The sequence below is a fragment of the Vipera berus genome (assembly GCF_964194415.1).
Source record: "Vipera berus genome assembly, chromosome: 1".
NCBI lineage: Eukaryota > Metazoa > Chordata > Lepidosauria > Squamata > Viperidae > Vipera > Vipera berus.
In genome coordinates, this window is record NC_138202.1 from 194,043,186 (window position 1) to 194,058,393 (window position 15,208).

General features: G+C 38.1%; 1 protein-coding gene across 1 annotated transcript in view; it reads left to right on the forward strand.

Moving 5' to 3' along the window:
- Nucleotides 1-15,208, forward strand: part of PKHD1 (PKHD1 ciliary IPT domain containing fibrocystin/polyductin) — a gene marked incomplete at both ends in the record, with an annotated part of 196,628 nt that overhangs the window by 65,210 nt on the left and 116,210 nt on the right. The window contains one exon of the mRNA XM_081342989.1: nt 139-289. Coding sequence (XP_081199115.1) covers nt 139-289 — 151 coding nt within the window. The remainder of the gene's footprint in view (nt 1-138; nt 290-15,208) is intronic.

Here is a 15,208-nt window from a genome sequence, read left to right on the forward strand (position 1 = left end):
TACAGAAATTTGCAAAGTTTGACAAATGGTGGTCTGGAGTTGCCACAAGCTAATGGCTTGCGATGATTAATAAGAGTAAAAATAATTGCATTTCATTAAGATTGATGACACCCCATTTAACCTCCCTTCTCGTTTCAGCCCTAAAGTGGAAAGAGATGAAGTTCTCATCTATAATAGCTCCTGTAACATTACCATGGAAACTGAGGCAGAGATGGAGTGTGAGGGACCTAATCAGCCAATTACCGCCAAGATTACTGAGATATGGAAAAACTGGGGCCAGAACACTCAGGTATAATCAAATCTTTTTTATAGACTGATTCAAACAGCTTAAAATTAAATTTGTGATATTGTGTACATTTAAGTGAAAAAAAAAAACCTTAGGCCAGGCAGAGGCAATATATAATTTTAAATGCTTTCCAACTGAATAGCAGATCTAATGCACAGCAAAGGAACTAATTCTTAACTATGGTTAACCATGCTTTAATAAATATGAATGAGACCTGCTGTATTTAATTGCTTTCTGTTGTCTCTTTATTTTTGCAATCTCCTTTCTTATAAATGATGCTACTTCCTGCCTCTGTAGCTGAAATCAGAGATCTCAATCACAGTTTTTTTTCCCCTGAGTTATTATGGTATCTACTCATGCTCTTGAGGCAATGGGCTATTAGCTAGTTGAAACAGGAAGATGATAAGCTTTATTGGAATATGGACTAGCACTTGGATAATACTTGCATATTGCCAGGATGTTGTTTTTTTAAAAACAAATCATGTTGCCTCTTTGGTCCTTATGGAAGAATTAAAATAATTAAAATAACTATTTCTGATTTGTGTGTCATTATTTTGAATAACATGGAGTTCATCAATTGATGTGTCATTCCTACATACCATTAATATCTGTAAGAAATATAAATATTGCTCATACTTCTCTGTCTTTCCTCCCTTTGGTCCATATTTGGACTGCTGTAGGAAGTCTATGTGTACACATATACGTATTGTGTAACATACAAGTATTTTTTTTAAAAAAAGATCCACTTTTGTCCAAAAAAAACCTGTGGTAGTTTCAGTGCCATTCTGACAAGTTCAGTGCAAAAGACAAGAATTCATGCAGATGGTATATTTATGTCTATTGGATGTATTTAAATTATAGACGCGGTGGCTCAGTGGGTTAGGACGCTGAGCTTGTCAATCTGAAGGTCGGCAGTTTGGCAGGTCGAATCCCGAGTGCTGCGTAACAGAGTGAGCACCTGTTACTCGTCCCAGCTTCTGCCAACCTAGCAGTTCGAAAGCACGTAAAAATGCAAGTAGAAAAATAGGGACCACTACAGTGGGAAAGTAACAGCGTTCCGTGCGCCTTTGGCGTCATGCCAGCTACATGACCATGGAGATGTCCTCGGACAAGCGCTGGCTCTTTGGCTTTGAAATGGAGATGAGCACTGGCCCCTAGAGTCGGAAACAACTAGCACGCATGTGCGGGGGAACCTTTACCTTTTACCTTTAAGTATAATTAATGCCCAATGAAGTCCTTCTTTTTTCTCAATTCAGCCTGTGTATACGCTACTTATGCTTTCCTCAATTGGGAGACATGTAATCTTCCAAGAGTCATTGCATTGCAGTGCGTAACAAATTGAATAAGTAAATAAAGGTAAACAGAAACATTTTTAGTGTAAATGTGGGTAGATGGGGAAAATGACAAGAAAATCTGCTTGCATAGTTTTCCGTTTGAGTACTTTTTTTCCCCCTCATGAAGGCAGCTCATGAACTTAGTCTTTTCATTACAGAATCCACTGCAGTTTAGCAGTAATTCCTTTTACCTTTTATCTTCTGGAAACGAAAGCTAGAAAATGGTTTCAGGGTTTGGAGATGAGAAAATATTCTGAGGATGATCCTTTAAAATTCAAACATTATTTAAATAAATGAATTTGGGGAAATGATAGGGAGAATAAAACTTTAACTTGGCATAGGGACTGTAAGTCGGTCCTTTTTACATAGAGCCTGTGGGAGACATTTAATCAGCATCAGTCATACCAAGAATGAATGAATGAATATAGAATTTGATTTCTGTACGTTTTCCTGGCTATAGGTAGGTCTTGATCTGGCCATGTGCTACTTATTGTCATTCCTCTCTCTAATTAATATCGTGAGAAGGGAAACCTGGGACAGCCAAGCATCAATTTTTTGATAGTTTTGATCTCTCATCTTAGCATTACTATAAATTTTCCCGATGTTCTGGAAACGAATTTAGAATGAGAGACAAGGCAGATGGGATGGACTTTTTAGTGGCGCAGGGGATGTCAACTTTTCTTCACAAACTTACTTAATGAAGTAAGAAGGGTCCATTTAGTACATAGACCATCAAGTCCAAACTCTGCCAGATGTCCTTCCATTGCTTGATCACACTCAATGAATGGGAGCTCACTGCCTTTCTGAGGGATTAGCTCCAGTGTTCTACTTTGAGTGGCTTTACTCTTAAAAGTCCCCCCACCCAGTGGTATCCAACTGGTTTCCACTATCCCATCTTTTGGATTAAGGTCTGAAATGAGGGAGGTTCTGAGATAACCACCTAGCAGCTTTTGTCCAAGTAAACAATCAAGATGTCTATTTGCTATTGTATCTGAGAAGCCACACCACGCTTGAGGGCAAGAGTGCAATCAAGAGCTCCATTTCTATTTACCACAAAAGAGTCTGGGCAGCATTAAATAGATGGGACTGTTCTTACCAGTACTTATTTGTGTTGAGCTGTTGATGTGAATGATCTAGGAAAGAAATATTTCTGAAGAAGATAATTAAACTGTAAGGTTGTGTAGCTGTCTTCACAACTATATATTACAGGAATGCTTGTTTTCTTAGTGATGCAAATGGTTGCCAAGTCTGTCACCTTACATAGCTGTGGGCCTGGAAATGCTGACCATTTCACAGTGAGAAATGCAGTCAGGGACTATTCATGTGAATCATGTGAATATAAAGATAGGTTTATATTTCTAACAGAATGGTTTGGGAATGAGGCAATAAAATGGAGTATATCACTTCAGACTACAGTTTAGTTGTTAAAATCATGAGTTACAGTGTATATCATTAAGAGAAATGTTATCTGTGTAATTGGAAATAATGATTTGGGTTCTCTGTAAATTTTGATAATCTAACAGGAGTAGGAATACATAGCTTTGTATCCTAGGAAGAAGCATGTAGATGATAATTGCATAGACAATTTACTATAATCATTGCAATATTTTCATTCTCAGGTTGCAATGAGTTCCACATACAATGCATATATATGAAGAAAGTATAGCTTGAAGTTGTAAATCTGGGATTTAAATTTCCTGCCAATTACCTTTAAAGGATGAGCACCATCAATTTCATTCTGAGGAAGAATCTATTCTGTCTCTGCCATCAGTGATTATCTTTATTCTACTTCCCTTATAGATTTTCATTATCTGTGGACATTTTGTATTTTGTATATTTGCTGTTGATCATGTTGATCAAATTACACAGCAAATATATGTGCGTGAATAGTATGTGTTTTAGTTCATCTTCTTTTGGAGAAGAAAACTCTGTATTCAGTTCATTTTGCCATTTTCTTGTTACACCACATGGACCCATTCTGTTCTAAAAGAAATTATGAATTGCAGAATCTTGAGTGTACCAATTGAAGCCTAAGTAGCATGTATGTGTTGAGGGAGGAGCAGATAGGTCAGATAAGTGGTTTCAATTTTACTTGACAGCCTCTTGCTAAGATTTATGACACTGTACAGTATATACATTCTTCTACATAAAGGCTTTAATCATGTCGTGCAAACTGGCCTTCCCTTCCCAGTGGAAATAATGGTGCCAGTCAGGAAAATGCATTGATGGCCTCTTGTACATTGGGTTACAGTAATGGTGCTATTAGCAAGAGGTACAAAATGTCAGGGAAGTAATGGAACCTCACCTTTTCCCTTATGCATGGACCTCTGTAAGAAATTTAGACAGTTCTGCATGCATTGATTCTAAAAATGTGTTATCAGTTGGCATCTAACTTTGATGGCATTAGCAAAATAAATTTATTTTGACACATACTTGAGAGTTCTGGGAAACTCTGATATTGAGAAAATGACATGTCAATGTTTCACTATACTTCCTTTACAAAAAAGCAACTGATCTTTTATTTCACCCAAGTAGCAATTCATTAAACTGCATTCAAAAGATCTTTCTTTCCTTCTTCTGCTTCAAATTATGTGTTATAACTGTTTATATAATTCTTGAGAATTGTAAGCCCACTTAATTTTACTTTTTTTTGATAAAAGTATATGAAGTGGAATTTTATATGCTTACTAATGAATATGTATATAATATATAGCATTAAGCATGCAAAGCTACAAACCTACAGTATTATAATCAATATACCTTTTTCAGAATTGGGAACAGACTTACGGCAAGTTCTCAAAATTGTCCTTATATTCCTGGACATTATTTTGCTTTAGTGACATTTTCCAGATTCTGCTACCTGATTTATTTTGATCAAGCAAAATCCAACTTTGCAAGGTAGATGCTGCTTGCAGAACAAATGGACAGGTAGCTACGTAGCAGTGTCCAACTTTGCTCTGAAGTGTTAACTTCCATATGGATGAGTCTTAGAAGGAATGGATAGATTGGCAGCACACCAAGTAGCCATTTGATTTCTTTGATTTGCACTGTGGATTAGATGAGTGAAACAGTTCGATGAAATAATACTAGCAAATGCTGGCCTGTGGATTTGGAGAAAGATGAAAGGGAACCTTGCTGGAAACTCAGTAATGAATTAGATTGGATGGAGCAGAGTTGGCTATAGTAAGACTGTTTCTATTTGCAAAGGCTTCTGATAGACCCAGTTGCAGAAATTATATTGTAATGTCAGAAATTGATTAAGAAAGCAATGTAGGGGTGGGGGGTTGGATTCTGTTGGCTATACCATCACATGATGACCAAAGGATGAGGGCAGCAATGCATTATCACTCATATGTTGAATATTTTGCATGCCTTTCATACATATTTCCAAACCAGAAAAATCTAACTAGTGGGAAAATTTGGCCATAATAATATATACATAAGAAATGATAACAAAATTTAAGAGAAGAACTTACAGTATTTCCTGAGCATTTGTTCCAAAGGCCTTTCCTGTTACTGCCATACAAATTCTTTTGACTCATCCTTGATGAGAACTGGTTTATTAGAATCCATTTAATATTGATTTTGACTTTGGGACTTGGCTTTCTCAGATCTAACCGATTTCCAGAATCCAATCCTTAATGTGTCAACCTTTTCCTCCACTTCTCTCCAAGTGTTCCCAGCAATGTTTTCTTCTTTGTTATTTGGCAAATGACCTTTTGCTAGGATGGCAGGAGCAGGAGGAAGCACCAGTGAGCAAGTTGCACTTCTAGGCATGAACTAGTAAGGACTGAAGTGGGAATCTGATTGCTTTCTCTGCAGTAGCTGCCATACATCTTACTCTGGGGAAGATAAAATCTAAAAGCACAAGCATTTATTTTCTCTCTTCCTGTATAAGACTTAAAGCTATTCTTCCTGCTGTTTCTTAATTTTTTTCCTCACAAGTTCACTTTTTATAAGATGAACTTATTGAGCATTAAATAAGTTTGAATTGTGTTATTGCCTCTTTGCCTACTTTTTCCAAAATATATCAGCATTTTTGAGTTGTAAGATTTAAGCATCAAAAAAGTGAAGTCACCTCTTTGTTTAAAGGTTTAGTCTCATGTATCTAATATCGTACTCACCTACCCATCCCCACTCACTCATCTCCAAACCAATATTAATTTCTTAATATTTCTTCATTTCTTATAGTCTTACTCTAAATATGGTTGCTTATGCTTTAAACTCTGTATCTCTTTCTCCCGCCATTACATACTGAGGGACTTTTTGCTGGCCATTTTGTAGTCATGGACATTTAAGGGCCGTAGCCAGTGTTTTGATGAGTTTTATTATTTTATTTATTTATTAGTTCAATGTAATTACAATGTAATTCAGTGTAATGGCTACCTATCTCAAATGAACAGCTAACTGTTTTGCTTTAAACTCTGTATCTTTTTCTCCTGCCATTACATACTGAGGGACTTTTTGCTGGCCATTTTGTAGTCATGGACATTTAAGGGCCGTAGCCAGTGTTTTGATGAGTTTTATCATTTTATTTATTTATTAGTTCAATGTAATTACAGTGTAATTCAGTGTAATGGCTACCTATCTCAAATGAACAGCTAACAGTGTTCAAAAATATAAATAACAGAAAGGCAAAAATAAAACAAATAAAAAAAAACATCAAAGAGCAGTCATGGTAAAAATAGATTTGTCAAAAACAATTAACATAACCAATTTATGGGCTCAACCCAACCTTTTGCCCCTCAGACCCAGTGGCAGAACCAAGTGTTTAAGGACTTACAGAAGCCTGACAGGTCAGGACCAATCTGATTTCCAGGGGCATTATGTTCTAAAGCTTGGGGTACACAACAGAAAAAGCTCTCTTCCTGGAATTCTTCCTTGTTATAGTGTTTCCCTGGGCATTTCTTTTGCTTTCTTGCATGTTTGTGAGAAACGTCTTTCCTCACATTATCTCCTTTAACACAAGTCCTGCCTCCTTCCCCTTCCCCTTCCATACCACTGTGGTTTTGGTGCTAAAGTAAAGTAAAGCAACAGAAGCAGGTTGCTCTTCCATTCCTACTGTCCTCAGCAGACAAACTTTGTAAGAAGGAAGAAGTGGAAGGAAACAGTCTTCCTATATTATAATTTAAAGGTATTTTTAAGGGAAAACAAGGTTTGCAGCACCGAGAGCCAGGAGTTGAAAATCAAAGGGAGCACACTTTACTTAGGCTAGGCAGACACTGAAACTGTGTTCACTGAAACACTTCATGGTTTGAATGGGGAATGAACAATTTTGGGTGAGATACTTCTTTAACCATTGTTGGAATGACCACAAGGTTTTGTATCTATAAGCCCAGCAGCAAATTTATTTTATTTTTTTTATTTTTATTTTTATTATATTTATATACCGCCCTTTCCCGAAGGACTCAGGGCGGTTTACAGGGTGATTAAAACAAAAAATACAAAAGTTAAAAACAGATTAAAAAAAAATTATATCCGTCCCTGAACAAATAAAACCCCAGTTAAAATTAAAATTAAAATTCTCAGCCTGGGCCAGAGAGCTCGAAGAGCCAGGTCTTCAGGTCCTGGCGGAATGAACGGAGGTCGGGGGCAGTCCTCAGCTCCACTGGCAGCTGGTTCCAAAGGGCAGGCGCACCCACTGAGAAGGCCCTATCCCTGGGTGTTGTCCGCCGGCAGTCTCTTACCGGCGGTACCCTGAGAAGACCCTCCCTGTGGGAGCGCACTGGACGAAGGGAGCTTGATGCTGGCAGCAGGTGTTCCCTCAGATAACCCGGACCCAAGCCATTTAGGGCTTTATAGGTCATCACCAGCACCTTGAATCTCACACAGAGGGCAACCGGGAGCCAATGCAGCTCGCGGAGTAGAGGTGTTACATGGGAGTATCGGGAAACCCCCATCACAACTCGCGCGGCCACATTCTGCACCAGCTGAAGCCTCCGAGTGGTCCTCAAGGGCAGCCCCATGTAGAGAGCGTTGCAGTAGTCTAAACGGGAGGTCACAAGCACATGGGTGACTGTGCGTAGGGCATCTTGGTCCAGATAGGGTCGCAACTGGTGCACCAGGCGAACCTGGGCAAAAGCCCAGAGCCACGACCAGCTCCTGGAGGGGAGGAGGTGCCAGGCACTGCAGACAATCAGAACTGGGATGGCCTTCAGATTGGAACAAAGCGTTGCAGACTCTTCACTCTGAAGAGCGTAGGAGGCTCTGGATGAAAAACAAGGATGCAGGATGAGTTTTCAATGGGCAGTGAGTGGGAGCAGAAGGATATTGTCCTTTCCTGTGTTCTGAGAATGATCTTGATCTTTGCTGGTGATGGGCCAATTAGAAAATGCAGATCTGCCCATTATCAATGTTCTAGAGTCCAAAGCATTTGGTTGTTTTCTGTCAAAAAGTGATTTATTGTGTGGTTAGCATTTAGTCCAATTCAAATTCCTATAAGCAAAAATATATTTTTTTACCAATTTCTGGTAGTTTTCTCCCAGTAAAATTAGGCGAGCATCCCTTTGAAAAATACAGTTAAAACCCTAGGAAGGAAATAAAGCACCTAGGCCACACTCCATCCAACAACCAGATAAGCAGGAAACAGCATCAGATAAACAGCCAAAAAAAAGTACCCTAATCAAGAACCACTTCCCCCCCCCCCCCACCATCTCCAAAAAACAAAAAAAACAAAACCCCTGACAGGCAAGCTGCTATATATAAACAGTTCTCCCCTGCAGTTATAATGTTACTTAGTCTGGTAATGAAACATCTACAAGAGGACCACCACACTTCTTTGGAATATTCTGTAAGGTCTCAGTCCCTTACTTGAACTTGAGATACCATATCAATCTAACCAGATAACCCAAGCGGAGACTTCTTGATCAAGCAGCACTTTATTTGATCAAATTAAGCAGTTGGGTGGCCAACGATCTGGAACGCTGGCAGAGTTACGTCCAGAAGTGCCACGCCTTAGAAAGTTGGTAGCATTGCTTTATAAACTTTGTTAGCCAATGAAAATCAGACAACAGAGCCATTACATCATAAGGAAGACATCAATCATTGCTGTACACTCCCTTATTCCCTCCTTCAGTTTATCCCATCCATGTACATGTTTCCCACACTTGCATAAAGTTTCTCTGGTGCAAAAGCTGATTACAAAAAGCAAGAAAGCAACAGTTAGACTAAACAATTTCCCTTTGTTCCAGAAGCCTTCAATTCTATTCTCACTACACCTTATATTTCAGTTTTTACATTCATAACAGGGACCTAGCATTCTGTAGCCACTGAGTTTGCTTAATTGTCACTAACCTCGGTTCTTTTCTTCTGTAAAGTTCCTCCTCCACACCAATTCTTTAAATCTTAGAGTTCCCCTGAGAATGCCAATATATGCTTGTTTTTTCAGGAGACCAATTTTAGCTACTTATTTCATCATTGTAATTCAGCACCTGAGTTTGTCATTAATGTAGGATCATGATTAATGTATGCATAATTAAATTGTGTGTAAAAGCACAAGCCACTGAGGATTCCTTTTTAAATCCCTTACATGTTCATTGTACCATGTAATTAACATGAGGAACCTATGTTTCTGTACATAATGCAGTTTAAACTACAAAAATACTGATTACCTGTCCCATAAGTCCTAATTAGCTTGTGACTAGATGCTACCGTAAGTACTATCATTACACAGCAAATTAATTGAAAAGTTATATTGCTCAGTTTGTATCTTCCATATCTAGTAACATATCAACTACCAAGTTACCATAATGTATTGTATAAAATATGTTGACCATATATGAGAGTTATATTCTCTTCTACCCTTAAGGGATGTTTAGGTCAGACTTAAATAACTGCGGACTATTATAGTTAATTATTATTCCAGCTGGAATAATAATATAAAATGATTTAATAGAAATACTGGACTTCTATTTTAATCTGGGTTCACTGAGTCAAGGAATTTTTCTGGGCAGATTCAAGGTACATGCAATGTAGATACAGGGCATGCTACTGTATACAAGCAAGGAACAAAGCTACATTCACCAGCAATGGTGATGTTGCCTCGTTGGGTAATGAAACACTTGCAAGTAAACAAACAAGCTCAGAGAGCACCAAGGGCCCATTTTAACCCTGACCTACGTAAATTCTCTTCTTTTGGAGCAATGTGCATGAAGCCAGTGGAGGTTTTCTCTTTCTCTTTTTTAAATGATCAAGCTATAGACAGCTGTAATGTAGTGTTGAAAATCTTCTGACATTATTTTAGTTTAAAAGTAGCCTAGTTTATTTTCAGTGGACTCAACTGCTTTGAATGAAAATAAAGGTGGCAAAACCTAGTTACAGAAACTTCGGAGTAAAGAATGGCCCATGTCCTCTTTATCCAGGTATCTATTATTATTAATGGCATTAGTCAGCACTATCTGGGATTAAAATAGAATTATCTATACATAAATAAATTATCAGTATTTGCATAAATTAAGAAAAAAATAAAGAATCACTGAAGGCAAAAAAAAACAGTAAGAGGAATTGCTGAGTTACTGTTGGGCATGTGAGGCTGGGGAGAGAAATGGAAAAGCAGAACAGACAGGAAATAGCTTGGCTATCTTAGAAAAGAGCATTGACTGATCAGTTGGAACTCACAATTTCATCACTTTAAGTGCCAATAATGCTAATAATCACAATATCATCAACAACCATAGGATATTTTATTCTACTTTTCATGCTGAAGATGCAATGCAAACTTTGTTAATTGAGTTAGCAGTCCATATGTTTTCCATTAATTCTAGGGATATAAGAAAGTAACCCATAGGAGAACATACTTCCCTTAATACCTGTTTTACAAACCACTGTGATGCTCCAAGTCTTTTATTCCATACCATTGCCACTGATTGCATGCAGGCAGGTGAGTATTGTGTGACGAATGTGTCGGAATTCAAGATATCAAAGCCATCCACTTTCAGGAAACATGTTAATACACTTATTTAGTGTTTGTTTAGCTTAGCTCAGGGGTCTTCAAACTCAGCCCTTTTATGACTTGTGGACTTCAATTCCCAGAATTCCTCAGCCAGCGTGCCTTGCTGAGGAATTCTGGGAGTTGAGGTCCACAAATCATGAAAGGGCCAAATTTGAAGACCCCTGGCTTAGCTGTAGTTTAGCTGGTTGCTGCTAATTACTTTATGCTGAGACAGATTTCTGCCTTATTTCTATGTGTGTTACACCTGGCAGGTTGTTATTTACTTCCATCACCTCAATATTTCTGTAGCAGAGAGAATGTAACTATACAGATCCATCATACCTTCCCCCTGCGCCCCCCCTCCCCCGTGATTATCTTGTAGATTTTTCTTAAATCTTGCTGTCCAATTTCTCTATCTTCTCGGTAACTTGATTTAAAAATTAAATACAAATGACACTTGAGTGCCCCCCTCCCTAAGAACGTTAAGGTCCATGCAACTTGTCTGCAGCAAGAACAAAAGTCCGAGGTTAAGGGCAAATATTGTTAGCATTTCCAAGAGATGTGGCTTCTGCAAGGTTGTTAAACTGTGGAAGGAAAGCTAACATGGCTGCCTCAGTATCCACAGGCAATGTGAAGAGATAAATGGTTGACCCTGGCCTGTGTCAGGTTAGGATTGATGCCACTATCAGCTCCAGTGCCTTTCCAATGATTTTTTTTAAAAAACCCTCTCTGATAGAGTGTGTTATCTAGTTACTGCCATGAGGGCAATAGCCTGCGGTGAGTTTGGGTAGGGAAAGGAAAGGGAAGAGAAGTGAAGATGGGGGAAGAAGGTTAGTTTAAGAGAACAATCTTTGTCAGATTAAATGGGAAAAGAGCCTTGCTTTAAAAAAGGAACTTAGGAAATAAATTACGAAAAAAATGAAAGTAGTTCCTAGGTGTAAGGACAGAGTACCCAAACATGCTACTCCTCTCTTCCCTCATACAGTAGAAGATGCACAGGGTTAGGCCTTGGGCAAAACTGAGAAATCCAGCACTGTTAACAAGTTGTAAAACATTGCATGAGAGAGAAAGATAATGCCGTCTTTGTTTAAAGTCTGTGACATTTAAATTATCTCAATATTTCTCACAAAATTCTAAAACATGCTCAGATTCAGAATGTATATATTCTTTGTTTTATAAAAACATAGGAGCTTGACTGATCTTGAGCTTATCTCATTTCTTGGGGCCTTAAACTTCATTCCTTACCAGATGAAAAGTCCAAACTTTCTACCAACCTTTCCATTCCTTAATTCATGCCTCCCTTTATTCCTGAATAACTGCTTCCGCATAGTCCATAATCATCCATAGTTTGCTGAAGTGTTATATAGCATGTGAGTGAGTAAAATGAAACTTTCCCACCAACATATGCCATAGTCTCTACTGATACTTTATGAAATTTTTTGTGTGTATTTAAAAGTGAATTATATACTTTATGTTTGGACTGGTGCATATTTTAAATGATTGCTGCTTTGTCCCTTTTGAATCTGTAATGTGTAAAGAGGGTGCCACTCCTGAAAAAAGAAGTCAAATATAAAATTGCAGCAAGAAGCAAAATTGATTTACGTTACTGGTCTCCTTAATCTATTGAAAGTACATGTAGTCTTGACTTACAACCACAGTTGGGAGTGGAATTTCAGCTGTAAGTTGTAAATCGAGGTACTCACGTGATCAGACTGTTTTATGGCCATTTTTTACAGTGTTGTTAAGCAAATCATATGGTCATAAGTGCAAATCGTGGAGAAATTAAAAAATATTGCAGATTGTGGTCATATGTCCACAGGGCGCTGTAACTAGTCACAAATGTAAACCGGCTCTCAAACTGCTGAAATGCAGTCATGTAACCACATGGGAGGATAGCACAACATTTTGCAATGGCCAGAAGTGGTTTCTAGGCTGTAAAGCACCCTTTCTGAGATCATTGTAACTCTAAAATTAAACTACCTATAAACATTGCTACCCTTATAGCAAGTACTTTTCAATGGTGGGGCTTTTTTCAATTTCTATTCAGAACACTAATATGTACTTTCTGTTGCTTGCAGTTTAAATGTGTCAGACATAGAGAAGCTCTATTTCTAGAGGAACAATTAGGAAATTTTGGGGGGAAGCAGCAGGGTAGCCTCAATATTAGCTATCATATCCAAGATTGTTTCCCTGGGGACTCAGTTCTTTATTGTTGTTAGAGAGTTACCCTCTTTATAACAAAAAGTCCTTTTATGCACATTAATCCCTCGTTTTTCTCTCTCTTTCCACTCTCAAAACTTGACCTTCTAAATAGCTTATGTAAGTTGTACTTGTTTTGATGGACTCGTTTTAATTTTCTGTATTGATGCTTCCAGACTGAACTGCATTAGGCACTTTATGCCTGCTTTTAAACCTGTGTACCTTTTAAGAAAAGATGTTGTAGCTAGGCCACCATGTTCTATAGTAACAATACTATGCATATAGATAGACTAAAGAAAACATACTGTTTTTGTGTTAGGAGTGAACAGATATGGTGCTAGAAATGGAATGATCAATGCTGACAGATCAGGCACTCATTTTTTTGTGTGTATGCATGTGTGTCTGTTTTGCATTGGTGGAAAATGAGAAATGATAGAGTGCAATATTATTTTACTTGATATTGTCAACCTATTCCACTTGTTTATGGTTCCATGGTATAACATTGTTATCTGATTAAATAGCTTTTAATAGATCGGCAGAATTCTTTATTAGTGAAGAGCTTACACATGTATATCTAATCGTTGACTGTTCATATTATATTTAAGCCTACCTGCCCAGTATAACAAAGAAAAAACCCAAAACCCTATTTTAAAGATTAGAATATTAACATTTTTGTTTAAAAAGCTTATGTAAACATTCATAGACTCTCTGTTAACCTCGGTTACATTAAAGCTAATTAAAGGAGAGGATAGACTTTTGACCACCACTTTTTGATTATTCGCCTTTCATGAGCTGTAATATTTATTGATGAGCATATAAAATATTAGAAAAACCATCGTATGACAAAGTATGAAGAATGATTGTGTATAGTAATTGCAAATAGAGTCTTGTATACTCTTTCTTATAAGGTTTGAGTTTATATAGGTCTCTGGCTTACCACAGTCTTCCTAAAGAAGCATTCCTCTTCTATGTATATAGATTATTGCAACATGTATAGGACTCCCTTTGAAGGTCTCTTTGAAGCTGTACTTGGTGCAAAATGCAGCAGCCTGCCTGTTGACTTATGGGAGCTGCTATACATTAAAAGAGTCTTCCATGGACTCTGCATTTGTTACTAGTAGGTTCTGAGTACAGTTCAAAGTGTTGGTTTTGATCTATATGGCTTAGAACTAGGTATGCATCTAGCCATTCAGTAGACCCATCCTTGGGAGAATGTTGAAGATTGTCCCTCAGCTGGAAGAGAAAACAGTGCTTTTTATTTGTGTTACTGACCCTCTAGAACTTTCTTTATGGTGACTGAGAGAGAGCCCTCCCTCCTGACTTTCAATCCTACAAACTGAACTGGCTTTTAAGGGTTAACATCTGTGTCATTTGGGGTGTCTAGTACTTATGATTATGAGTTTTACCTTTTCACTAAGAAATTGTATGTATTGTTAGAAGATTGCTGTGATTTTTAAAGTTTAAACCACTATCATTGGTTTGGGGGCATGAAGTAGTATAAATATAGAACGAATAAATAGTGCTCGTTCTATATTTATGCATGTCCTTGTACTTGCTTGCCAACAGGACAGTCTGATTATGTTGTTGGAATTGACCTACCTTGGAATCAATCCAGTCTAAAAAAACCTCCAAAAATGTGCACTTCTTCCTTTGGTTCTTTTTAATGTCAGTTTCTGCCCAAATCACACTCTCTCACATATATTGTCTTTCTTTTACTTTTAAAAAGTATAAGCAAACCATCCAACCTAGGACTTAGGAGAAAGTTCCTATCAGCATGAACAATTAATCAGTGGAAAAGGCTTGCCTTCAGAAGTTGTGGCTGCTCTATCACTGGAGGTTTTTAAGAAGAAATTGCTTGAGCAGGAGGCTGGAATAGAAGACCTCCAAGGTCCCTTCCAACTCAGTTATTCTGTTAATTTCATGGCCATGTAACACTAGGTAAAAAATTAATAAGACTTGGTGATTAATATCTGGTCATTAGCATATCTCGATACTCCCATGTTACACCTCTCCTGCGTGAGCTGCATTGGCTTCCGGTTGCCCTCCGGGTCCAATTTAAGGTGCTGGTAATTACCTTTAAAGCCCTACATGGCTTAGGCTCGGGGTACTTGCGAGACCACCTGCTGCCAATGTCAACCTCCCATCGCCTAGTTCGCTCCCACAGAGTTGGCCTCCTCAGGATTCCATTGGCCAGGCAATGCCGGCTGGCGACCCCCAGGGGGAGAGCCTTCTCTGTGGGCATGCCGACCCTCTGGAATGAACTGCCTCCGGAGCTGCAGACGGCCCCTGACCTTCGATCCTTCCAACGTGACCTGAAGACATGGTTGTTCCAACAAGCGGGCCTGGACTGACCATGGTTTTTAATTTGGTTTTTATTGTGTAAATTGTCCCGTATTTCTTATATTCATTGTTTAATTCTTTTTTAATTTTTGTATTTTATGTCTCTTAATTTTTATTGTT